At 35.8% G+C, this 27,926-nt stretch overlaps 1 protein-coding gene across 4 annotated transcripts in view; it reads left to right on the top strand.

Annotated features, from left to right (window-relative positions):
* Positions 1-8: 8 nt before the first annotated feature.
* Positions 9-27,926, top strand: part of LOC101735314 (transcriptional activator protein Pur-alpha) — a 34,045-nt gene continuing 6,127 nt past the window's right edge. Inside the window, exons 1-7 of one of the 4 annotated variants that reach the window (XM_062676593.1) lie at positions 80-290; positions 695-939; positions 14,540-14,587; positions 22,383-22,495; positions 25,360-25,524; positions 26,245-26,423; positions 27,379-27,484. In XM_062676593.1, coding sequence (XP_062532577.1) covers positions 924-939; positions 14,540-14,587; positions 22,383-22,495; positions 25,360-25,524; positions 26,245-26,423; positions 27,379-27,484 — 627 coding nt within the window. In that variant the 5' untranslated portion in view covers positions 80-290; positions 695-923. Of the gene's footprint in view, positions 291-694; positions 940-14,539; positions 14,588-22,382; positions 22,496-25,359; positions 25,525-26,244; positions 26,424-27,378; positions 27,485-27,926 lie in introns of all 4 variants that reach the window. The other 3 variants (XM_062676592.1, XM_062676591.1, XM_012697750.4) reach the window with 3 other exon arrangements.

The following is a 27,926-nucleotide window of genomic DNA, read 5'->3' on the forward strand; positions in this document are numbered from 1 at the left end:
GCTTTGACACATAACGGTATTAAATTTTGATAGACTGTTTATCATAGACAACCGTCCGAACTCCGAATCCGAACTGTCCTAGAGTTTTCGAAACCGAAAAGATCGGTGAATAGCTTGAAAAATTCGGTGTGTATTGCGATGTCGGATATCGGCAGCGGTGACGAGGGAATAAATAGTCAGAGTACGTATCAATTTGAAAAATCCGGGCGTTCGGAACACCGGTTGTGATGAGAAAGAATCATTCGTTAACCGTCGCGACCAATGTTCCCTCTTGTTAGGAACGTTCAAAAGTAAATACTTTATTGTTCCCGTTTCAAAATGGCGAATTCGATCCTGGAGAATCTTTGTTCGCGAAGCGGGACCCGCGCGTGTCGTTCGTGAGACGCGCGACCCGCCCGGGACCAGCCGCGGCTGACAGCCGGCGGAGGTTGACGACCTATCGATTTTTTTGTCTGCGACCTCTCGTCGGCGGGCGGACCGCTCTCGGCAGCCGACACGCTCGCAGCCGCAGCACCGGCCGCCGCCGCCTGTCAGCTGAGCGCCGTGCGGGGTCACTGGCCGCGTCTCCGGGATCCACCACCCGAATGTCACTTGTCATTTTGTAATCTCATTACAATCTGATTGCCTCTGATGTGATCAGTCTAGTGATGTGATTACCAGTGTACAGTGTTGCAACATTGTCCTTTGTTCTCAGTATCCAGGACATAGTTATGCCAGAGATGCTTTACATCATAGTGCAGTGAATGTGAGTCTTGTGTAGTGTTATTTTATATACAGTCTTGAACCAAGAACAAAGAAAAGTGTGTGTTGTGTTACTACTATGCTTGGAAACAAAGGAGTTGTGGGAGAATCTGCTTTGATGAAGATAACCTTTGATTAGTTTGAGCCATCAAGAATATATCTTGAAGATAGAAATTGCAGTAATGGAGCCAGATATGGGTAATTTTGTAGTTGGCAAGTAAAATCTGTAATGCAATAGCTTTTTATTATTTATGTGTCGTTATTGCACTGATTCTATGGTTCTCCTTAGATTCACTATTTGTATTAATTTTTTCTTTATTTGTAGAAAAATCAATGCGTTTCAATGATGTTAGATGGTATGATGAAGGTGTTATATGAATTTTATGAAGAAAAATTCTTAATTTTTTTGGAAGCTTAAATCAATGCCATTCGATGTTCAGAATATTATTTAAAACAATAAGAAGATTTATTCATTAGTTTCATCAACAGACTAGAAATAAATGACTAGGTGCACAAAAAAAGAAATGAATTTAGATATATTAATAAAAAAAAACTAATGCATATGAATTTAAAATATATTCAGAGTTGTATGAAACTGCATTATGATAATAAATGACAATTGTCAGTTCACACATTAATATACAATTAATTATCATATAATAAGTATGCTAGTGCCTCACATTAATATTCACAATTCTATTCTGCCATTTTACCACTCATTGGTCTAAAATCAATATCCAATGAATATTTAAAATAACCAGTAGATGAAAAAAAAATAGCTGTTCTTAATAATGATTAACAAAACTAATAAATGTGTAATTTATTTCAGTTTCAAGAAATGTATTGTTTTAAATCTAAGCTATCCAAATATTCATAGCATGTATTTAGTAAATCATAAATATTCATATGGCAATAAAAATGTATAAAATCTTTTCATCATATTCCTGAATTCCTTGAGAAATCTTGAGAGAATTTTAAACTAACCTCAGCTTAAAAAGGAATTGCATATTTAATTTATTGCAATGTTCATTTAAATTTATATTGATCATAAATAACCAAGCTTATGAATTAAACTCAGATTTTAGATACTTGTTTACAATACTGTTTAATCTTCAATCATAGTTTGTATTTGTAGTCTGATATGATTTTTATATTGTTTTATAATTTTTGCAAAAATATTATTATTTGATGATGATGATTATTATTATTATTTTTAGACACACCCGTTTACGATGCTTTCCCTCATCCTCCTTGTTGAATTATTTTGCACCATTACAAACAACATATGTACATATCAAATAAATTTGTTTGATTATTCAGCATCATAATTATCATTTGTAAAAAAGATAAGTAATCAATAGCATGGACAAAAAATTATTAGCTTCTTGTAATTTGCATTCTAATTTTAAACCATATTTGCATAGCCAAGAATCAATCTACTGTGAGTCCTGAAAATATTTGAGGTGTTTACATGTATCATTAATCAATTATGTTACTTAAAGTGTAGGTTAAAAAATAATTGAACTTCAGCCTAAACTGGCCGTCATACAAGGACATCTAGACTAGACTAGAATGAATCAACAGTCGTATGATTCTAAAATGTAAATATGTGTTTTTATTATTTATGCACCAAGTTTTATTCATATTGTGCTGAGGCTTACAGTTCCCTTTAGCATTTGCACGAATGAGTTTTATTATTGCACTACATGGTTGGACAACTGGGACAGTACCCGACCCACATGATAAGTTGTTAGTGGAACCTGTGGACATAGCATTGTGAATACTATCATCCACTATGAGACATGATGCTGAAATCTCAATTGTATCGCACAATGGTTGACCCACCCTTTAAGGTTAATGAATGAGTGTTTCTCCGCAGGAATGGGTAGATAAGTCCCTGTCTGCTGTAACTATAGTAGAAGCACACAACTACCAACAAATAATTGAGTTTTCCCAACAAGTATTTATGAACACTAATGAAAACTAGTAGAACCATAATACAAAATTATGGTTCTACTAGTGATGGAAAGAAAAAATTTTATTACCAAAAAAACCTTCTAAGTTTTTTTATCAAATTTGAATATTTTGATGTATAAACCACATAAAACTGGCCAAAGAGTATGCACGATATGTGGAATAGAAATAGTTTTAGGAGATTAATTAGCTTTATGGAATGCCAGTCGATTCAGTACAGGAACATCCGTTGATCACTTTTATGCTTCACCTATCCAAAATGATAGTAATCCACTTGTAGAGCTTTTCGGGGATTCTATAAGGTGGAGACATCGACATATGATCTCTGTTTATAACCATTTAGGTTGAGCTGGACCCCTGCCTATACAAAATTGACGTTTACAAGGTAGAGGAGAGCAAGAACCTCACTCTTGCACCATGAGGTCCAACCCATTAAATCATTCAGTAGATTACATAAGAGTGTATGTGATGAAATTGGTACCATTGTTCACTAATTATCTAAAAATCGTCATAGAAAGTAATAAAGTTATGGAAAGAGTCATGTACTTCTTAACTGGTTCGACTTGAGGATAAGTAACCATATATGATATTTGGAGTAATAATTAAAACGGCTTAAAATGAGAAAATACATAAGACAAACTCTTATGCTTACTATTACAAGAAATGCTGCCATTCTTCTGCAGAGATATGAGCTCGTACTATTATTGAGGGTTTGGGGTTCTTAATAAATCGAGGGCTTGGGGTTCTTAATGAAGAAACTTGTAGCTGGTTAATCATCAAAAAGAAAGCAGAACATACTGATCTGCGACTTGGCCTTGAAAGACTTACTAGTCAACCATACTACTATTTCACTGGTTTACAACTAGGGAAGTAGTGTACCTGTTCACTACTGGTAAAGTAGTTCATTGGTTTACCATTACTAACCCTTCGAAAAGGGTGTCAGCGTTTAAGGGCTTTATTTGGTTACAGGATATTATTATTTTAACGTGGAAGTCTTAAAAACTGGATGGACTAAATTGTGCATCATTGGAAACAAGATGATCAAGTTTGCAAATGATCTATTCATTTGATTCCAGTACACCGGGTACTTTACGTATTAGGCCGTAAACGCTTCTTCCATTCAGTATATATTAATATCCGAACCGAAGATGTCGTAAAATGGTTTAATCCAGTTTTGAAGTTTTGAATCTCAATTCGATATTTAGAAATCGTTTCAGATTAGATGATTGCCTATCTGCTAATGCTACATATTTTGACTTGTGACTTTGATTCCCTTGAACCTGACGGTCAAATGAGTATTTTTACATTTTCACAATATATGTTTAGCTGCCATAGCTACTAAAACAAAACGTTATCGAATACACAGATAATTAAAAATCGTTATTTAAGAATTCGCTACAAATAAATTTAGGTCCATTCGAGTCTAATATAGAAGCCCTAATTAGATAAGAGTAACGATAATTGTCGATATGCGTTGACTACTCGTGGTTCCTATACGATATTCAATTGTCACTACTGTGATAATTCGTTGTTGATTAAATTAGTCGCCCTAAATTTGTTTTTATATATAAATTCCTTGGAGACGTGCTGTCGTAAACAGTTCTGAGAAATAAAACGCGAAAAACGCTAATATAATTTAGACTATTTAGATGGGCAGGCTATTGGCGAATGGCAGTGTGTCGCAAAGCAAATGTTTCATCACCGAAACATGATTGTCTCATTCACTACGGTCTGAGTTGCCTTCCCTTTTTTTTTTTTTGTAAAAACCTGCGGTTTCACTTTTTTGTCTGTCTGGTTTGCGTCTACACAATATCGTCTGCGGCCAACGACCTGCCTTGAACCACTTATATAACCACATTAAGGCTCAGAATTGCGGTGCGTTCGAATCTGTACACGAAAGAGATAAATATGTTTGTCTCATTTTCTCATGGCTAGTAACGTTAGCCTGCTCTTACACAAAATTGTAATTGTACACGAAAATTTGCGATATGTATTACAGAACATGGATGCGTCACGAAAGTCAAAATTAGGACACAACTTAATTGCACACACGCACACACACAGTGTTAAACCAGCAATTACAATCCGAAGTTTCAACATAATGGTTACGTTTCATTAAACATTAATGAGAACAATAAGGCCAACATCGGGTAATATTTCAGTTAAATGAGCTCTTTTCAATTTACCTTGCTGTATCTACGCTGTATATTTCGTGAGAGGTTGTATACGCAATTTTTACAAAAAAACGGAACCGTGTGACGCGACAGCAAAAGCTTTCCATCTCTTTCTCGGTTCCAAGGCCTTAAAATATAGTCTCGCGAATAATGGCAATGTTCCTTATTGGCTGGTCTATAAACACCCTAGAGCGGGCCCCGCGATGGTTGTGCTGACTTTTTAGTTGTTCTTTGTCTCAGCTGTGACCTCAGACGCGAAAATCGCTGTTAGTGTTTCGCAAAAATTGGCACAAATGTACACGATTGGCGATTTATTTGTTTTTAGTGACTCATTCACTGTCAGATTGAAGGTCTTTAGAACAAATATGGGGCAACGATTCTGTTGTAATATAATACTAGAGGTCCCGCAGTAGTCGAAATTCGACTATAATTAATTGGAATTGTTTAATAAGTTTGTACACTATTATGATTGTATTTTCTACTTCCTATAATCACAAATTTCGCCAAGGCTACACTATAAAAAAATATTAATAAAGACAAACAATATTTATTCTATTCTCAATTTGACCACAGACGTCAAGAACAAAAGTTTGACAGTAAATAGTATGCATGCGTGTGTGCGTCAAATACATGGTATGTAGTGTGGGTAATGTTTTCTTTATTGATTTATGTATTTTTTATGCATAATTTAAAAAAAATATTAGCATTGTGCACTTCCTCTCTATATTCTCTATAAGTGTGGAAAATTTCATACTCCACCGTCCGCGCAATTTTCGTAAAAAGGGATATAAAGTTTTTGCTTCACGTATTAATATATAGATTTAAAAAAATATTAGCATTGTGCACTTCTTCTCTATATTCTCTATAAGTGTGGAAAATTTCATACTCCTCCGTCCGCGCAATTTTCGTAAAAAGGGATACAAAGTTTTTGCTTCACGTATTAATATATAGATAGTTGTATTAAGTATATAAATATAATGATTGTTGAGACCGCTCGCTATTACTAAATCTGCATATATCTGCCGCGAGACTCATGCGTTATAGGATATAACTTCAGTGGAGTTCGACCTAATGCCTCAAGATGAGAGGCGGTGTTCAAGTTGTGATATCTATATGTTCCAGTAATATTTACAGCGAAATCTGTAAACCCGTTCACCCCTTTACGTAATAAGAGTATAAATATTATGTATTCGAATCTCAAAGATTAACTGAATAGCGTGAAATGATAAAAAAAATTACGTTTCATATATTTCAGACTACATACAAAAATGACTGATGCTTTCAGTCGGATTATAGTTGAAATTATGTAGTAAATTTTGACATATTTCAATAAATTTATTTAAATCGACGAGTTGAAGCAGTTGTAGATAATTGGTTATCGTCACTTGGAGACAACAATATTAATGTGGTAGATCCGCCGCCGCAAGATGGCCGCTATAATTCGGTTATATATTACCATGCTAATAAAGAGATACTTTATACAGTATCCATTAAACACAGTGAGTCTCCAATGGTCAAAACTCATAAACTCAAGCCCCCGTGGTATGTCCAGTCTGACAACTCCCTTCCTAGCGAAGTTTAACTTTGATTGTAATACTAACTTAGCCACGCTCCTGAAATTGATGTCTATGGATATTGGTGACTATTTTCCATCAGAAGGTAGACCACTAAATAACCTATTTATAGACACATTTTAAATTTAAATACAGAACGCTGTTCTGTCACACAGCGGCGGAGGGCAATAAACTATAAACCCACCTATTTATTATAAAGTACTATTACTCCCAGAACTGTGTGCTTAGTGCGAGTTTTTTAACGTTCTCGATAGCGTAAAAGTTAGCTCTTGTATGGAATGGGATCGTTTGCGTACGTTTGCCGCTAGGGGCGCTGTTCGAACTGCATACAAAATTGGGTTAACTTTTACGCTATCGAGAACGTTAAGAAACTCGCACTAAGCACACTTGACAGTGATGAAAACGCACGTATTCCATGTTCCAATCGAATGTTTTTATTTGACTTTTTGTAATAAAAACTTTTTGTCTTGGCTTTAACGGAATAATGAGTTTACCACCATTCTGTTAGTAAACGGTAAACGTGTACAATAACAGCAAAACGTAGACGCCGTTCCCCAAATAGATTGAGGAATTCAGAAATTGGAAAAAAAAAAACAATTTTCTTACCCTGGTATACAATTGAATATGCAATTTCGAAAAGGGCACATCTCTGAAAATGTAAAATGTTCAGGAAATTTAAAAAACTGATTTATTTTTTAAAGCAGTGTAAAATTTAAAATATTAACTTTTGAGATATATTTTAGTGTTAATTAGCAATTGAAAATTACTGGAATTATTATAAAATTGGTGTAGGTAAGCCTCAAAACTACATGTATATGAAAAATGTATTTGACGAAATATGCGACATGTGCCCTTTTCGAAATTGCATATTCAAATATTGGCAGTGGATGGTAGTGACCAAGTCTGCGTACTGGTACTCAATACGTTTTATATCCTATTATACATAACAATTTATACTTCACAGAATCTGTTACCAGTTTATTTCGTTGAGACGTTTTCGTCAATTTTATCTAGTAATTCGTTTCATATCTCCAATTTTGAAGCACTAATGTGACCTTAAATAACCTTAAGTGCCTGTCATTTTTATCATCTTGGGTCTAAGAGTATGAAAGAAGTCGTAAAATGTCGTCGTCTTCTCTGCTTTTTAAGTATAAAATCAACAGAATTATAGTATTCAAATTAAACTGGAGGATGCTTAGTAAAAATGAGGCATTAATTCCAGAAATTTATTAATCCTACAGGGTCATAAATCATCTATATAACCAAGTATAGATCAATTTTTATTTTACAAATAATAAATTTAAAAACTTTGAAATTACCTAGTGGTAATTATTTCTTAATTTGTCAAAAGGAAAAATAATATTTAACTTGAATTTATTGTAGATGTATCTGTATAATAAATACGTCACACGATTGTTTTACTTGGTCTATGTTTTTAGGTCGGTTGAGAATCCGGCGAATTTCTCCTGTAAAAAAAATGCTTTAGTTGTGCTAGTTCCATGTCTAAATATAATTTTCTTAGTTCTGTCGACAGAATGGATTAAACTTTAGATTTTCATCCGATGATATGTTTCGCTGCAATAATGAAGCGTCCATTATGACCATGTTCATTATGAGTTTCGTTAAGTTTTTTTTTAACTTTCTATATGAATCGAAAGATTGAATTGTAATTGTTATTTGATGTATCATCCTTGCAATTTTGTCCCATATTAAGTAATGATTAATTAACTTTACTTATTAATTATTTCATGGTAACGACTGTTGGTAGAAGCTTAATTAGCGATACTCGAAATGATATACTTAGGAACGAAATAAATGTCATTTATAAAACTTTATCCACACGAATACATCGCAGAACTGATATCAGACTACCAAATGATAAAACGGATTATCTTAAAGAACGCGCTCTTTTTTATTTATTATATACAGCGATCATCGCAATTTAGACGTTATATATTTATGATCGTGTCGATTTTAGATGAACGCAAATTGTGCTAACTGTTCTCGTCTCTGACCGCTATCGAGGCTCATTACGAATTTAAATCGAAGTAAGAGATTTATTAAGGATTTATGACGTAACAAAACAACTAGCAAAAGGGTTATCAAAAAGCGACGAGAACAGCGATTACTAAGTCATTTTTAAGACTTTGAATATGTTATTTTGCAAGGCACGCTTGTTTTCGGTAAGTGAGTTTAAAAAATTTATAATAAATACTGTCTTAGAATTCAGATTTTTAAGTGGATGAATAAATAGTTGTATACCTATTTTATTTGATATAACCCAAGTTAGTTGCTTAAAACACAACGTTCGTCAAAATAACAAGGAATATTTAGGAATAACAAGGAATATCTGTCTATTTATATAAAAATGAATTGCTGTTCGTTAGTCTCGCTAAAAACTCGAGAACGGCTGGACCTATTTGGCTAATTTTGATCTTGAACTATTTGTGGAAGTCCAGAGAAGGTTTAGAAGGTAGATAAATATGAAAATGCTCGGAATTAAATAAAAATTACAATTTTGTTTTTCCTTTGCTGTGTCCCCCGACGGACGGATTCCTTTTGTTTGTTTTAAGTTTATATTATACAAAAGTTTAGGTCTTTTATTTATCGATTGAGGCTCTACGAAGTGTGCCGGGTCAGCTAGTTTTCAATAAAATATGCTACCTATACATATATATGAAAACGTTTTCACAGAATTACCAAAATTGATTAATAATGATCGAGGGGCAAAATTCGAGTTCGCACATCCAGATACCTGGGAGTGCTTTTCCTATTTCTGGCGCCAAGCAGTCATGCATTCCGGCTTATAGAGTGGGACCGCCGTTGTGTTATACAATGGAACTGACACTATCTAGTGTTTTTTTTCCTTGAGAGGCAATTTCAGCTTCGCCTTAACATGTAGGTGACGGGGCTCAAACCGGAATTATGCTAACACTAGCCCTAGCAAGAGCAGTGCTTCGCAGAAGCTACCTCCGGATCGGAAACGCGACCCACTAAGAAAATCCGGCGAGAAACTCATTGGGCTGTGTCTATGGGTTAATTCATTCGTCGAGCCCTTCGTCGCAAGCGACGGGCTCGACGAGGATGGTGACCGGTGCTTGTGGTACCTAAAAGCACCGTTAGTGGATTGGGAGGATCCGTAATGACGTGTTTTGGGCGACGTCGATGGTGTTTCAAGATGGGTAACGGCATTCACACTATGTCGTCTTCGGGCTTCGGCAGCTACTCAGTTCTATACGTCTAGAATAATAAAGAAAATAGTTTCATGCCGCCGAATTAAATAAAAAGGATTATCCTCGAGGTCTACTCAACGAATTAATTAATTTACGTTGCTAAATTATGCAAAATTTTAAGTATTAGACCTCATTTCGAAACACTTGTTCACACAAGGTAAACTATGTTAAATATTGAGATAATTTTGCTGTTACCATTCTGTCATATGTTTTTGGCGGTAGGCAGCCATTAATATTTCAATTAAAACTTCGATACAAAAGCCTAAAGTTGGATTAGCACATTAACGGCAATAATTTAACAAGATTTTAATAATCTAAACAAGAACAAAACAGAGTTTGGTAAATCGGTAATTTCTAAACCTGTTTTTTATAATCGGTTAATAGCACATACAAAGAAATGCGTAATTTAATGAATTATATTATTTAGTAGCAAGTTTACGTTCAATTTTTACTTCGTAATGTATAGTGCTATCCTGTCAATTTCTGCCCCGAAGGAGACATGTATTGAGACTTCGACCTCATATAATAAAAGTGTGTGGTCCACGTACGAACCGAATCATCAACAGGTAGATAGGCCAGTCAATATAGAATAATACCTATATAGAAAACTGATATTTAACATAAGTATATCATCTATGTATACGTAATTTTCTCTGTATGCACCATTGGACACAAGACTCTTTCAATCTACTGAAAATGTGTAGGTATCTCTACTGTGATAGTCAGTTTAGTTAAAAAATAAATCATATTTTTGAGTTGTAGTGTAGCTAAAGTCTTTATTTCTTTTCATAGACGTATTAAAGCTTGATTTGATAATGAGCCCTACACAACTCAAATCGTGTGCTACTAAGAAATAGTGATAGCAAGTTTCTATAGTGTTGGTGCACTGTCTTAACTTGAAAAGGGCTCTTGCAGAGTACACATTTATAATGCAACATTGAACGAAAAATTTGCAATCTTTCGCAATACGACCTATTCATAAACCATAACTACTTAGTTAAAATATTAAGCGTAAAAAATCGATGTCGTTTTTAAGGTCATCGCCCTATCAATCGTTGGCGCTTTTCCAGAATTCCTCAGTTGAAAGATCACTCGATCAGCACAGTTTAGATTTTATTTGTTACGCATTTTTTTGGATAATGTTTATGTTACAGAAGTCTACTCGGGTATCTCGCGAAAGCGACTATTAAAATTGAACTCGCTGAAAACGTATGCTGAATGTAAAAATCACTACATAGCATAAAACAAAGTCGCTTTCTCTGTCCCTATATCCCTATGTATGCTTAAACCTTTAAAACTACGCAGCAGATTTTGACGCGGTTTTTTTTAAGAGAGATTGAATAGGAAGGTTTATATGTATAATAACATCCATTAAATAGTGGAGAAATCAATAATAAATTACAGTTTCCGAGGGCGGGTCGCTAGTATTCTTATAAAAGGTAGCGTTGCATTCAAAATCGAAAAAGCCCGGAGTAAACATGGTGCATTAATGCGCATGACAGTTGACACTTTGATCGCAGCGGTACACTTGGTAATCAGTGCGCGTGCAGCACTCATTCGGCAAGCTGTTGGGTAATCCAGGTGTGCATTCCGTACCGCTTTGGGCATCCATTTGTGAATTTATTTACTGTTTTTTTGTTGTTGTTGTTGTTATTGTTGTGAATCCGTTTGGTTTGAAATGAAATGTGAGTGGCCGCGGGATTCTAGAGCGCAACTGCAGTCTGGCACCTAAAACGATCAATATTGAAATCAGTGAACGTAGTTGTTTCATTATTATTGTGTAGTTTTTGCAACTCTTTTCGATTTATTCACGACTTTTCTTAAGGTGAAAGGTACAGTGCATTCCATATGAAATCCTTGATATTGGAAAGTGGAGTAGGACGCTTGGATATTTTTAGGATCAACAGAAATTCAATTTGATGTAATAAAATTTCTTGGGTAGCCGTGGAGGCATTATCAAGTCGTTCCGAATATACTAGGCAATGATAGTCCCTAGTCATGCTAACGAATAGGCGTTCACGTTGAGATATTAACCGTAATTGACGTTTCGATAAAATAGATAATGTTCATGTGATGGATGTGATGACGCAAAATGTGTCAATAAGTTTCGCTTTCAATGTGACGTCACTAATAGTTTGCAATTTGTAATTAAAGAAATGTTTGGTGAGTACAAAAAGAAAAACACTGAAATATTTTATTTGTAAAATTTACTTAAGTACTATTAACATTGACCCAGAACATAACGACAATGCTCTTTTGCAAAAGACTAAAAAGATGATTTCTTTAAATGTTGGTCTTTGGCTGTAAAAGTTTTGAAAGGTATGAAGTATAATATTTTTAAGTAAAAGCAACTTGAGCCTTATTGCCTTTACGTTGCGTATTCCTTTGTATGTGCCATTAATCGTTTATGATTCGGAAACGTGTTTAGAATTTACCGAATTACAGAACTATGTTTTTGTTTTTGTCTTGATTAATAAAATCTTGTTAAATCGTTGTTGCCGTTAATGTGCCAAATCAATTCTTTAACTATTTCAGTACCGGATTTAATGGCTTAACGTATCGTTGTACGTTTTAATGAAATGCATACATTGCATGCAGGATGCGGGTAGAAACTCGTAGCGGCTAGGCGTTGTATGCAATAGCTGAACGTACGTATTTAGGTCACCCAGATATCTAGGAGCCTGAGACCTGGGACGGGTGGTGTTATAGATTTTTTATTACATGCGCTTCAACACTCTGTTTACGGGTTTCATAAACCACGCATTTATATATATAAATAAATAGGCAAATTCTGTTTAAGTTTCTTTTAGTCGTTTCTCTCTCAAGCAATGTTTTTTCTTTGTAGCCATTTAACTTTAGCTCTAACAATAAAATATCTGAGGGTTTACTTTGCAATCGCCTTTTTTCTTTGTAGCCATTTAACTTTAGCTCTAACAATAAAATATCTGAAGGTTTATTTTGCAATAGTCAAAAGGAAACTGAATCGCGTCTGTTTTTGGTCGCGAGTTTTAATCATTGGGCGAAAACTAATTTTAATAAATGTACATAACAAACAAAGATGGGAAGGATCGTTTTTTGGGTGAATAAATTGTCCGAGGAAATTCTATGGGTTGTATCTAGTAAGTAACCTTTTTTTTTAGATTTCAGTATTTCAGATTTTTTTCACAGTTTTTTTCGTTCACAAAACTAAAAATGACACCTAATTCGTTTTTTGATATTAAAATGTACACTTACTTATGCAGGCTTAACCTTGTATGTGTGTGTATGCGTCATTGAAAATTTACTTCGTATTTAGGTCACCTAGATATCTAGCAGGAACCTGAACCTGGGATGGGGCGCTGGGTTGGGGGGGGGGGGGGGGTGAAATAGATTTTGCATTACACTCCCTCGTGATTCCAAGCACGGTGTATTTGCGATGTTGTTCCTTTAAATAATATGGAACCATGTTATACTAAGTTAAAATTATGGTTTAACTTAGTCTCGGTTTATAGTGATAACACGTTTGCTGTACAATACGTAAGCTGTAGTTAAAATATTCTAATAAGTAAACTACTGGTGGTATGACCTCTTGTGAGTCCGCACGCGTAGGTACCACCACCTCGCCTATTTCTGCCGTGAAGCAATAATGCGTTTCGGTTTGAAAGGCGGGGCAGCCGTTGTGACTATACTGAGACCTTAGAACTCATATCTGCCTGTAGATGTCTATGGGTTCCGGTAACGACTTTACACCAGGTGGGTTGTGATGACGTCCACACACCTATGCAATAAAAATAAAATAAAAAAGCACGATAAGCCGTGATAAAAATCATGTACTTGTAATTACCCAAATAGTACGGTAGATTACATTAAATTAATCTGAACTGTATATGAATAGTAGCGTTCAGAAAACTCTGAGCATTGGAATAGGTTACGTGTCACATTGGGTGGGTATATATAGCTAATATTTTGTTCTAAAAAATGAAAACTCATTGACACGAAAAAGATACAAAAAAACGGACGATCCTTTCTCTAGTATTTCGGGTGACGGAAGACACGTACGGGATATTAAAAAGTACACCCATATTCCGAATATCTTAACAAAGGTGATTTATTAGTCCGATGACTGGATTCACACAGACCGCATGGTACGGTAGTCAATTACTCAATTATTAATTTTGTCCGCTTTCCTTGACTTTCGGTGGATTTACCTAAACAAAAAAAATCTGTTGCCGTATTTTTAATAACAATAATAAATCTTGATATATCATGAAATTCTAATTTTATGTCATGAATTTATATTTGATAAAATTTGTTGCAATGTGGTGGTACTTATACGTTTTAATAAAAAAACCATTATTGTATGGGCCGCCATCATATATTGAAGCCAATTCTGGCTGAGGGGAGTCCAAGATCAAAATTATTTACAAGTTATAAATATTAAATCGAATATGCTTTGAATATGAAATCAAAAGCAAATACTTTATGACGACCAAGTGTACAAAATCGTGCAGACGAAATTAGCTCAGCTCCTAACTAAAAGGAATCTAGGGAAGGAGGGACCTTCAAAGGCCCCTGTCAACGTCCCAGACTAAATCCATCTGAAATATGAAGGGCGCTCTTGGCTGCTCTTTTATAATTTATTCATTTTGATTGAACAATAAATTCAACAATACACACCGTTTTGTTGTTTAACAAAACAATTCAATTGGTGTATGAAAACTTTTTCATTATTATTTTCAGAATCATTTTTCGCTTTAAGTTATCTGTTCGTTTGTTTGTTTTGCATTATTTTAGATAATGTCGATGTTTATGAATCTAAGCTGTTGCACGTAAACTCACTTTGTTTTTTTTTTTATGATTGCAGAATATCATGGTCAAGGCATGGACGCGGGAGGGAACAATTTTGACTCCGGTAAGTTTTGTTTATACGATCGAATATGGCCTTGCCCCCCAATGTCTTGGAAATGTATTCTCAAAAACTTTAATTCTGACCTCACCTCAACTTTTTTTTATTGCTTAGATGGGTGGTCGAGCTCACAGCCCACCTGGTGTAAGTGGTTACCGGAGCCCATAGACATCCACAACGTAAATGCGCTACCCACCTTGAGATAATTATAAGTTCTAAGGTCTCAAGTATAGTTACAACGGCTGCCCCACTCTTCAAACTGAAAAGCATTACTGCTTCACGGCAGAAATAGGCAGGGCGGTGGCACCCACCCGCGCGGACTCACAAGAGGTTCTACCACCAGTGATTACGAAAATTATAATTTTGCTGGTAGTATTTTTATTACACGATGTTATTCCTATATCGACTGACCTCATGTCTCAATGTCGGTGGGCAAGCCGCAGCTATTAATAGAATGAAGTTTCTGCTTAATACCGCGTGGGCGGTTAGTTCGTCTGCCCGCCCGCCTCCTCGAACAAATACTGTGAATTCGGTTTTATCATCTGTTTTAAGCTTTAGCTGTAACTAAAAATTTTGAACGAGATTTTCGAGGAAGCCTCCGAATGTGAAACTTGTTTTTATTATTTGACTAGCGACCGGCCCTCGCTTCACTTCGGAAACTGTAATTTATTTTTGATTTCTCCACAAATTTTTTTTTTTCCTACCAAGCTGAGAGCCTTGAGAGGCTATTTCAGCGTAACCCTAACGTTTGTAGGTGAGCTCACGGGGCTCAAACCTGATGACGTTGCTAACACGAACCCTAGCAAGAGCCGTGCTTCGCAGAATCTACCACCGGATCGGAAACGCGACCCACTGAGATCCACTATTTAATGGATGTTATTATACATAAAAACCTTCCTCTTCAATCACTCTATCTATTAAAAAACTGCATCAAAATCCGCTACGCAGTTTTAAGGATTTAAGCATACATAGGGACGGAGAAAGCGACTTTGTTTTATACTATGTAGTGATTTGATAACGTTCTATTCAGCTTGACAGGTACGACGTACGCAGACGCCGCAGCTCTTTCGAGCTTTAGTGGCTAAGTCCCAATGTCATTAGTGCAACTGCTTTTGTGCCTTGGTACGTAGCAGAAATAGGCAGCATCGTGGTAATGATAAGTGCGAAATTGCAAGATGCCTTACCATGCGTAGCCACGATTGAGAGTAGATATTTCTTTTAACAAACGGCCGTCTGGTGTAGTGGTAAGTGACATGGTCACTACACAAGGGGGTCGCGGGTTCGAATCCCGCCAAGGGAAGATATTTGTATGATAAATATAAATGTCTCTCCAGGGTTATGGGTGTATATTAAATATATGTATGTGTATAATAAAAATATTATATTTATTTCAGTTATCTGGTACTTGTAACACAAGTTCTTTACGAACTTAGCACGGGACCAGTTAACGTGGCGTGATTGTTAGTAAATATTTATATTTATATATATTCTTTTAGCACTAAAGACCTTGAGTTTCAGAAAGGTTAGGGGGCATCGGGTCAACAATTTTATGTGAATGTAGATCCGTTTCACGGTTTATGTAAATCGTTCGTGACTACGAATTGCAATTAGGTCTAAAGATTCTATCAAATGCTAACGCATGGAAAGCAGTCACTCAAAATCATTACTATATCGCTGGTGGCTGTAAAATGTAGAGGATACTACATGTTATCATATATTATTTTATCATCGTAAAAAGATTTCCTTCTATTCTATTTATTTAAATCTATCTATACTAATATATAAATCTATAGTGGTTTTTACGGATGTTCCGTTATAACTACTGAACCATGCATCCGATTGACTTGAAACTTGGTATCCATGTAGAAAATACATGTACTTAATGGATAGGCTAATATTTATATGATGTTGGACTCCCTAATAATAATGAGAATAAATAATAAATAATGTTAATATTAAATGCGCAGCGCAGCGGGCGAGTACGGGTAGTTTATAATTAAGCTCTATGTTCATTTAAAAAAATAAAAATTCGGAATCATTATATTATAAATAGATAGTAAGTAATACATTTTAAATGCTAAAAAAATATCTACAGAGTCCAGCACTTTTACGTAAACTAAATATTTTATTAGAAAAATGGATCGTGAATATTCTCGAACTTGCACCGCGAAAGGATGATGGCGAGGGCTTAGCAACGTTGAAAATAGATTTTTTCTTTCTCGTCAATTTGCAAAATTGAAATCCCGGCTCAACTCAACCGACACGATTTCCTTATGTTTCATTTGAATAATTGACATGTCCTACATTTTTCTCTGGAAAATTTACGCCCTCGATTCGCATTAATCTTTAGCTCAGTTACTTTTCAAACTGTGATATCAGGATAGGTCATTTCAAGAAAAATATTCTACGTTGATTCTCATTGTTTTGCTTTGGGGTTAAAATTTTGGCGGTGGTGTACTTTTAATGTTAGCTCACGTCAGATTTAACTGCTGATGATTTGGCTTCTGATTTTTAATTGGTTTTGGACAACTTGTGAGGGCTCTATGTACTAACAAGGTACTGTTACGGGATGTGTCCAGGTGAACTTTTAAAAAAAGGATACTGTCACTGACACTGAGTTTATTTAAATTAAAATTTAAAACTTAAATGGGTTGTCCACTACAAAAGCCAAATCTGTTCTGTCACCTTTTTACTAATAAATCGTCTTTATATAAAGGCGATGCATCCAGGAATGCCTTAATCAGCATTTTTATTTATATTGTGTTGGTGTTGACGGTCATATGTAACAGTAACCTGGGACTACAACCACCGGTAGCCCGGTTGTCTTTCCAGTTTTACCTGGACAGGTGAGCGATCATGGATTCAGTCGGAAAGGATGGGCTGCTAACAGCTGCCCGAGCGCTCCCAAATGTGATCTAACAGCTTCAACAGGTGCTTTACGAATGCATCTACTGCCGGATTTAAAACCCACCAGCTGAGAATTTTCTTTTTATTTTTTTTTATTGCTTAGATGGGTGGATGAGCTCACAGCCCACCTGGTGTTAAGTGGTTACTGGAGCCCATAGACATCTACGACGTAAATAAGCCACCCATCTTGAGATATAAGTTCTAAAGTCTCAAATATAGTTACAATTGCTGCTCCACCCTTCAAACCGAAACGCATTACTGCTTCACGGCAGAAATAGGTAAGGTGGTGGTACCTACCCGCGCGGACTCCCAAGAGGTCCTACCACCAGTCCTTTAAATGATCCCTTAAGAAAACTAAGAAGTAAATCGAGATACTTTATCGGCTTTCATTATATTATACTTTATCAATAACTTGATGTCAGATGCCTTTATAAATACTGTTGTCAAAACAAACATGTATGATCAAGAAAATAACAAAACAAAAATGTTTGTTGTTTACTTGACAGTAATACACCGATTTGTTTCTTTTATATTATAATATTATGCTATTCTTCTAATATCAAATAACCTAAACACCCTTCATTCGATGTTCAGGATAGGAAAAACGATTATTTCCGCGTAGCGACGAGGTAAGCCTCTTAAGAGAGCTTTTCTCAAATGGAACACGTCTAATTGGGAATATATTTTTACCTGAAAATACGTTTTTAACATTCTCATATTTTTTTTATCTCATTCATCACGTGCCTCTTGAAATATTCAATTCGTAATTTGCGTGTTCATTAATAGATTGTAATATATTTTTGTATTTCAATTCAGAATACGCCTAGACTTCGCTTTATCTAATATATAAAATTCTCGTGTCACAATGTTCGTTCCCATACTCCTCCGAAACCGCTTGACCGATTCTCATGAAATTTTTAATGCATATTCAGTAAGCCTGAGAATCAGCTACTATCAATTTTTTATACCCCTAAGTGATTAGGGTTGTCCACCCGTAACATATTTTTTTTTATTTGGACTTTTTTTTGTTTGTTATAATGAGGTATTATGTGGTTTGAAATGAGGTTTTGTTATTTTTATTATATATTCCCTCATCGTTCACAGCACTACATACCTCTTTCGCTCATTTACCACATCCTTACACACTTACAATAAGTTAGTTTTTTTTTCTACACTAGAAATTCCCTAGAAATCTTACAAAACAATGTTTGCCGGGTCAGCTAGTATTATATATAGATAACGTTTATAAAACCAGTTTCTAAACATGACCGTTTGAAATTTATAGACGTTATTTTAACGACATCATGCATCTCGGTAATGTGAAATGTGAGATCCCGATGCTTTGTTTGTTGTGCAACCTTGAAGATCAATCGTATTGTATCACACGTATTATTATTATATCAATCATTGTTGTGTTATATTTTTTTTTTAAGGGATTTTATGACCTGGTAACTGAGACCTTTAAGTCATGTCTTATTTTAATTTATGATCATATTTTTATGAAAAACTAGCGACCCGCCCTCGCTTCGCTTCGGAAACATTAAAACACACATGAAACCAAAAAAAATAAATAAAAAAAATGTAGCCTATGTTCATCAGGGACAATGTCGGCTTCTAATAGAAAAAGAATTTTTCCAATCGGTCCAGTAGTTTCGGAGCCTATTCGAAACAAACAAACAAACAAATTTTTCCTCTTTATAATATTATTAGTATATTAGTATTAGTATTAGTATGATATTATGGAGTGAAATGAAATGAAGATTATTAATTTGAGACATTAATCAAATGGGATGAAATTAAATGTAATGAAATGGAATGAAATTTAATCTCAGTAAAATGGTGATTTACTAAGATTTTTTCAGTGGACTTTTTGGAGGATCCCGAGAAGTTACGTCCAGCGGCTTTGTTTCATTTTCCCACATTTGTGCACTTTCACAGATAATAAACAGTTAATAAGCAACCATTATTACACATTTAAAGCCGAAGGAACACTAAACAGACAAAATAAAACAAATCACACAACTTAACTCCTCGCGTTCCCGCCAAAAAGTCATTGTTGTGTTATGTTAGAAATATTCGTACCCTCGGTCGTGTTCCTAAGAGTTTCTGTGAATGCCATTGTAATTTTTAATACCGTCCACGTCCTGCCTTTTAAACTGAAACACGCGGTTTCTTCTTTAACCCAAAACTCTACTAGGGAGTGTCTGCGGGCTTCATTTTATTACATACACATTGGGATACATTGCCAGTTTAATTAGTAGCGTTGCGAATAGCCGTAAGCGTCTACAGCTTTCATTAGATACAAAAGAAGCTATGAAGTTTGATATTATTTGATTTCGTTAATGTTTCGAATAGATCTGAATTACTGGTCCCACCGACCTCTTGTGAGTCCGCACGGGTACGTACCACCACCCCGCCTATTTCTGCCGTGAAGCAGTCATGCGTTTCGGTTTGAAGGGTGGGGCAGCCGTTGTAACTATATTGAGATTTTAGAACTTATATCTCAAGGTGTGTGGCGCATTCACGTTGTAGATGTCTATGGGCTCCGGTAACCACTTAACATCAGGTGGGCTGTGAGCTCGTCCACACACATAAGCAATAAATAAATAAAAATTGGAATATCTCGAAGCGTTAGATCGTAAAAATCTCAAATACACAAAATAAATGTTAGGTGCGTTTGAAAACTCGTGACCGTTGACGCGTGAAGGTGGGTTGCGTTAACCGACCACGACCGTCTGTAATATAATCGATCACAACGATTTCTAAACGTACCTATTTTATGTGAAACAGGCACAAGATAATAGACACCAATAAAATAGAAACTAAGTACTCGTATTCTTAAGGACTAAATGAATGTTAGTCTGGCAAAATAAGATCATTTTAAAAGGTTTTTTCTTAACCAGACAATCACGGGAGATGTTTCTAATGAACGCTTTTGTTTTGAAATGCAAGGAAAGTGGTTTCAATTCTAATTGAATCCATCGATAATTGTGGTCAAATACATAAAATATGGAATATTTTAGCGATAATATAGGAAAATAATTGGAAAGATCTTATACAAAATCCGTCTAAATTTGGCAAAACTCGGCCGAACGTAACTTCGTGAGACGTCAAATGAGGCCAAAATGTAATTATGATACTGTGACAATTTATACACCGCGATTAGCCACACATTGTAAGTTGCGATTGATGTAAGTTTGAGAGTATAAAACGTTACAATTATTAGATTTTATTTAGTGACCAACCCGGTTCCTCTTTACCTTGTCTGTGTTTGAAATCAGTAAATTATTGATATCAAATACTGACATTATTACAGACAGTATGAAATACTTCCTTATTTGATTGACTGGTGGTAGGACCTCTTGTGAATCCGCGCGGGTAGGTACCACCACTCTGCCTATTTCAGCCGTGAAGCAGTAATGCGTTTCGGTTTGAAGGGTAGGGCATCCGTTGTAACTATACTTGAGATCTTAAAACTTTTATCTCAAGATGGGTGGCGCATTTACGTTGTAGATGTCTATGGGCTCCACTTAGTAACCACTTAACACCAGGTGGGCTGTGAGCTCGTCCACCCATCTAAGCAATAAAAAAATATATTTTTGAATCGACTTTTTTTTTAATTTTAATGACCTTTATATTGTATGTATGGTATTTATAACATCTGTCAGTCTGCCAGTATAATTATGTCCTGTCAAAATCGTCTCAGCCGTTTTGGAGTTTAGCTACAAAAACCACAAAGAAAAAATAGCTGGTATTTTGACACAACAAAGTCTATCAAATAGTTACATTTATTTAGCCCTATATATGATAGAAATTAATTTTACACAAACCAAAACTATTTGTTTTGGAATAATTGTTTAAAGTCCAGTTAAGATCCCTTGCATTTCTTTTATAATTTTTTTTTGGTTATTGGCGTCCTGTAGTGTCGTTGTTATGAAGAAATGCCTGAAAGAATTAGGTCAAGCATAGATATCTGAGTTACTAATTAATGTATCTAAAGTCTGATGATCTGATTAGATAATGTGCAGATTGGTCTACTAATAAATTGCATTCTTGCGCGTGTTGTGTCAATGAATCGAGAATTACGCGTAATTTCGGGTCCTCCCGATCGCCCAGCGGTGCTTTTAGGTACCTCAAGCACCGGTCATCGTTCTCGTCGAACCCGTCGCTTCCGACGAAGGGCTCGGCGAGTAAATTGAGCCCACTGAGTTTCTCGCCGGTTCTTCTCAGTGGGTCGCGTTTCCGATTTAGTGGTAGATTCTGCGAAGCACTGCTCTTGCTAGGGTTGTTAGTGTTAGCAACGTCGTCAGAATGAGTCTACTCGCTCGGTTATGCTGGCATAGCGTCTCAATACTACCAGATTAGGTAGAAAAAAACAACAAAAAAACAGTTTTTTTTTATTGCTTAGATGTTTGGACGAGCTCACAGCCCACCTGATGTTAAGTGGTTACTGGAGCCCATAGACATCTACAACGCAAATGCGCCACCCACCTTGAGATATAAGTTCTAAGGTATAGTTACAACGGCTGCCCCGCCCTTCAAACCGAAACGCATTACTGCTTTACGGCAGAAATAGGTGGGGTGGTGGACCCACCTGCGCGGATACTCAAGAGGTCCTACCACCAGTACAAAAGTACAGTATTCACCGAAGGATGTTTATGTTATAAGTTAACAAGATTTTTGGATTTTTGACTTAATAAATCGTCACAGCAATTATTGCATAATATAATAATAAGCTTTTAAAATAACGTAAGAAAGTCAACATTATCCCACGAATAAATTGTCCCTTTTACCTATTATTTAAAGGACGCTTTTTTAAAACGATCATTCGAAAACTATTTATCTCAAATTAAATAATTTATTTAATACATATCATTCGAAATATTGTTCGCAGGTCAACAGCCACAAGAGCAGGAGCTGGCGACGAAGATGCTGCAGATCCAATCGAAACGTTTCTACTTAGACGTAAAGCAGAACAGGAGGGGTAGATTCATTAAAGTAGCCGAAGTAAGGCAATATCATTGGATTCGTTAATGTCAAAGTATTGAGTAGTCTTGTTTATTAACCTTAGTAATGACTCCTAAAAACTGTGTACTGGTCGCAACGCTAGTCCAGCATCTTGATAATCCAGGGAAATTACTTTATGGATTCGTTTTTTTTAAAAAGAAAATAGCCTGTTAATGGTTTTTGTATTCGTTAAGTATACATTACTGTTTACATCCAGAATACATGGGAATTGTTTGAAGTCGCCAGAGTGGTTATTAAATATAGAATTTTAATGAAAATATTTATTATCAAAGTTAAAAAGTAATATTCGCATATCCAGTAATCGTATCTAATAGACTTCATGGCGTAAAAGTTTAAATAGCATTGGTCAGACATATGTATATCTCTTTTCTTTATTGGGCCGGTACTGTGAATTTTTATCGGTACCTTTTCTGCAGTTTCTTTCTCACACATCATACATATTCATGTCATTGCTCATGAAATTGCTATTTCAATATTATTTTAATCTAATACATAAACTTTTTCGACTAGGTTTTGGGAGTATTCGTTTCGTCTATTCGTCTTATCATCTAAGGATAGGACAGTAAATGTGATATTAATATTAACACCAAATTAATTCTTGAAAATTAAATAATAATAAAAAAGAGGAATTATTTGCTTGAATGCTGACACATAGATACTGCATATAAGTCTGTTGACCGTTCAGTTGCTATGCAACGTAACACTTAATTAACTCGTTTGTATCGAATGAGAAATGTAGGTTTTGTGTTACATTAAATGATTAGCAAAAGTCATCTAGGAAATTCGTATCTTGTGTGACAGAGAATAGAACTTGTTTTCACTTAATATTAAACAGCGACAAATATTTCTAGAAAAAGAATAAAATTCCGAGAAGTAATCTCAAATGGAATGTAAAGGATGTAAATTTAAAAAAACACCTTTTGTAGGATTAATGAATTTGGTGCAACTAGTAATATTTAAGTCTAATAATATACTACTCGTATATAAAAAGTAAAGTATACAAACATAATAATAACAAAATATGAATCGGAAAACAGCTTTAAGTTAAAGGTTTTACATTCAACGGTCTTTGGTTCGGATTTCCACCGATTACGGGTGTCGGGAACCAATATAGGCGACACGACAAGTGGACTGCAAATAACTAAGAAGCTATCAATATTAATTTCCCGCCGTAAACATAAACACTTATAAGGTTAGGGAAGGCGGTAGATAGCAAACGTTCCCGCGCGCATCAGCTGTTTTTTTTAATCCTGTTGCATTGCGTGCTATTTTTAATCGCATCAGGAGTCCTTGTCTGAAATTTAGAATTACGACGACTTCGGCAATGGTTCGTGGCAATGGAATGAGGTTATCCATAATATATATTTAGAGAAAACGAATGGATATAAACAAAAGTCTAGTCGCTTGAATAGTATATTGCTAAATTTCACTACTGATCTTCAACGAAGAGGATTTGTGTATATTTCTGTTTATTGAGACGTTCGAAGAGAAAGAGTAGTGTTATTGTTACCTCAAACATATTTTAGTTGAAATGCCAAATAGCTTGATTGGTTTTTATTCAAACGAAACTAAGACAGATTATTGGAATAGCGTTTTAACTAAAATAAGTTTTTGTAAATTTAGTCCTTGTAGAAATGCATGGTCTTTGAAAAAATCCTAATGAAATTTGATTTTTGTTTTGTTTTTAATGCCACCGAAGATAGACGACCGGACCGGCTACGTTAGGGTAAGTAGTGACTGTCGCCCGTGGACATCGACTATGATAATGTCAGTGGCACTGTTTAACCGCATCGTATTAAAGAGGATCTCTTAGTTTTTAGTTTTGTAAGTTCCAAACGAAACAAAGTCGATGAGTATTTTATTAAGATCTGGCATAGGTACCTGGCGCCAGAATATCGGGTTCGATTTTCGTATATATGCCAAATTTTTGTAACGATATGTCGTCACCGTTTTTACACGATTGTTGATTAAATATAATAAAACGAAACTAAAAATTGCAATATAACTTTGTCCAACGTGTGCTACATAAAACTAAATTTTTTTTTGTGTTTCAAAATTGAAAATGCCCCGTCTAATTAAGTAAATGTTTAATTTGTATACAATGCGTCGTCCTTCGCGAGTCGTTACGTAAAGGCGAAGCGATAAGCGATGACAAGATCAAGATAAACATCTAACGGTTACGTAATGCATCGATAAAACCGCCGGAATTCATTGTTTGGTTAAAGCGAAAACGTAAATTAGTTGTCACGTGGTGAATAATGAAATAATACCCGATTAAGTTGTCTCCGTATGCAGGGAGAAATGTATTAAGGTTTAATTTTATTTTGCAAGGCTCTAGACGTCTTCATTCATAACAGTAATTCAGTTCATACCTCATCACATTTAAAATGAGAATTCCATGCGAATCTTCAGCGGCATAGCTAGCGATTTCACTCATTCCAGTTTCAGTATCTGTTGAACGACTTTGCTTAAAGGATGCTAGGGCTAGGATGGTTAGCTGCTAAGTCTGGTCTTGGAACAACTGATTTGCTAGACACACAATACAATTGAATATGCAATTTCGAAAAGGGCACATCTCTGAAAATGTAAAATGTTCAGGAAATGAAAAAAGAAACTGATTATTTTTTAAAGCAGTGTAAAATTTAAAATATTAACTTTTGAGATATATTTTAGTGTTAATTAGCAATTGAAAATTACTGGAATTATTATAAAATGGGTGTAGGTAAGCCTCAAAACTACATGTACAATATGAAAAAACGTATTTGATAAAGTATGCGACGTGTGCCCTTTTCGAAATTGCATATACAATTAATGGTAACAAATTCGCTTTTGCTCTTGTCTAGATTGGAGCGGACGGGAGACGCAGTCAAATATTCCTCGCCATGTCAACAGCCGCCGAATTCCGTGACCACCTGTCCAGTTTCAGTGATTTTTACTCGTCACTCGGACCACCCAATCCGGACAACGTTCCCGATGACGGAAAACTCAAGTCGGAAATGATGCTTAAGGTGATCTACTTTAAAAAATTAGCTCCCCTCCACGGTGTTTCCCGAGCGCTACGACATGTCCTTCTTCAAACGAGGCTTGTGGAGAGTATTAAGCGGTAGGCAGCGGCTTGGCTCTGCCCCTGGCATTGCTGAAGTCCATGGGCGACGGTAACCACTCACTATCAGGTGAGCCGTATGCTCGTCCGCCTACAAGGGCAATAAAAAAAAGGTTTAGTGGACAGACCTGATACCCAAATGGGGGCGATATTGGAATTCTTTGATGTCTTAACATACCTTGGAGTGTGAGGTGTAATTGTGTAAAGCCGTACAAATCTTCTTGTCCTAGAACATGCTATTTCATACTTAATATCACTTATTATTAATACTAGCTTTTGCCCGCGACTTTGTCCGCGTGAAATAGTTTGGCATAACACAAAATTCATAGCCCCCACTTCATTTACGTAGAAAGTAAAGATATTTTTGACTCTTTGTTTTTTACTGTTGGGAAGTTGTTTTACTTTCTAAAGGAAACCTTTTTTTGGGTCAGGAGGAAATCGCTGGACTTCGTCCTCTGTTGGGAATAGCGGGCAGGGCATGTCGGACCGACTAAAATCCTCCTGTCCCTCAACAACCCACGTCCAAACCTCGCATGAGACATCTCAAGGAAACTTAATATTCTGTTGTTGTGGACGAACTCGTTAAAATTTGGAGACTCAAGCTTTACGTTTGGACCGTTCGCAGGACAACCGTCGGTACTATTTGGATCTGAAGGAGAACTCCCGCGGGCGGTTCCTCCGTGTCTCCCAGACCATAACGCGCGGGGGGCCCCGCAGTCAGATCGCGCTGCCGGCGCAGGGCATGATCGAGTTTCGGGACGCACTGACCGATCTCTTGGATGACTTCGGTACTGATGATGGCGGGTGAGTAACACTTACCCGCGGTTTCGTTCGCGCTTTTAGCCTCTTCAAGCACCGGTCGCCATCCTCGTCCCATAAACACAAGCCACAAGTTTTTCGCCTGATCTTCTCAGCTTTAGAATTCCAGAGCGGTTCACTCGATCTCAAAGTAAGGTCCAAAAACTGGTCCCGCGTCGAGAAAGGGTGATATTATAGAGGTAAGGGTGATTATATCGTTCGCCTTTAAACATTGAGGAACTTCCCTCCAAAGACGATACTAACATTTTTGCTATAGCAAATAGCCGATAATTCAATAACCGATTTATATAATGGGCTATTATATAATAATAAATAAGACAGTTACATTTTCTAGTTCTTTCTGAAAACCTTTTATTGACGAGCTTTAGTATTACCAATAACTTTGTTTTGGTTACTTGAGCCCATAGACATCCACAACGTAAATGCGCCATCCACCTTGAGATACAAGTTCTAATGTCTCATGTATAGTTACAACGGCTGCTCCACCCTTCAAACCGAAACGCATTACTGCTTCACGGCATAAATAGGCAGGGTGGTGGTACCCACCCGCGCGGACTCACAAGAGGTCCTACCACCAGCAAAACTAACTAGTTTTTTTAAACAAAACATAAACAGATTAACTACAGTTTTCCCCTCTATTTGTGAACTGATTATTTTTGTTTCGCAGCAATTGAAAAATCTTAGTGTTACTAATAAAGTTGTTTTGAAACACACAAAGCTTTTTTTTTTCAAACATCAGTAAATAGAAGAACTATTTATTATGCCATACGATGGAGCGTTTTTATCGTCAGGAGTGACCACGTTAAAGCATTTAAAGTCTAATAATAAAAATATTAAAAAATACATATTATCCAAACAAGATTTTGGATAATCGAATTTCATTTTCTAGACATACCTTTTGTTCCTGATAATTATAACGAAACTTCTTTTGGGATAATAGCTTCAAAGGAGAGCTCCCCGAAGGTCGACATTTGCGTGTCGACAACAAGAATTTCTACTTCGACATCGGACAGAACAACCGCGGTATATACATGAAAGTAAGCGAGGTACGTGGACGTCTGTTACACTACTATATCTATTCTGTCTTTTTGTTCAATTTTTTTTCATTCGTTTGCTATTATTTTTTTTTGTTTTGCTGAAGTTTATTTTTTTTTGCTGGTTTTGCTCAAAAACATTACTCTTTTTTTGTACGTATGTGTACTGTAGTATCAACTTATTTAAGTTTCCAGACTCCGATATCACGAGATAGATCTTCGGAACCGCAGTGTAGCTTAAAAACAATAATTTTAATTGTTTTTTTTTTGTGTGATTGCTTTTTTACGAATTTGTAAGCGTGTTCTAAGGAACACACAGACTTCTGTTTCGTGCACAGTATAGTGACATTTGCATAACTTGTATATTTATGTATGTTAATGTATCTTAACGAATATTTGGTTTATAGTCTGTGCTAAGAGCGGGTCACGACAGTTTAATGTCTTTGATAGCTTT

Source organism: Bombyx mori, chromosome 27 (genome assembly GCF_030269925.1).
Source record: "Bombyx mori chromosome 27, ASM3026992v2".
NCBI lineage: Eukaryota > Metazoa > Arthropoda > Insecta > Lepidoptera > Bombycidae > Bombyx > Bombyx mori.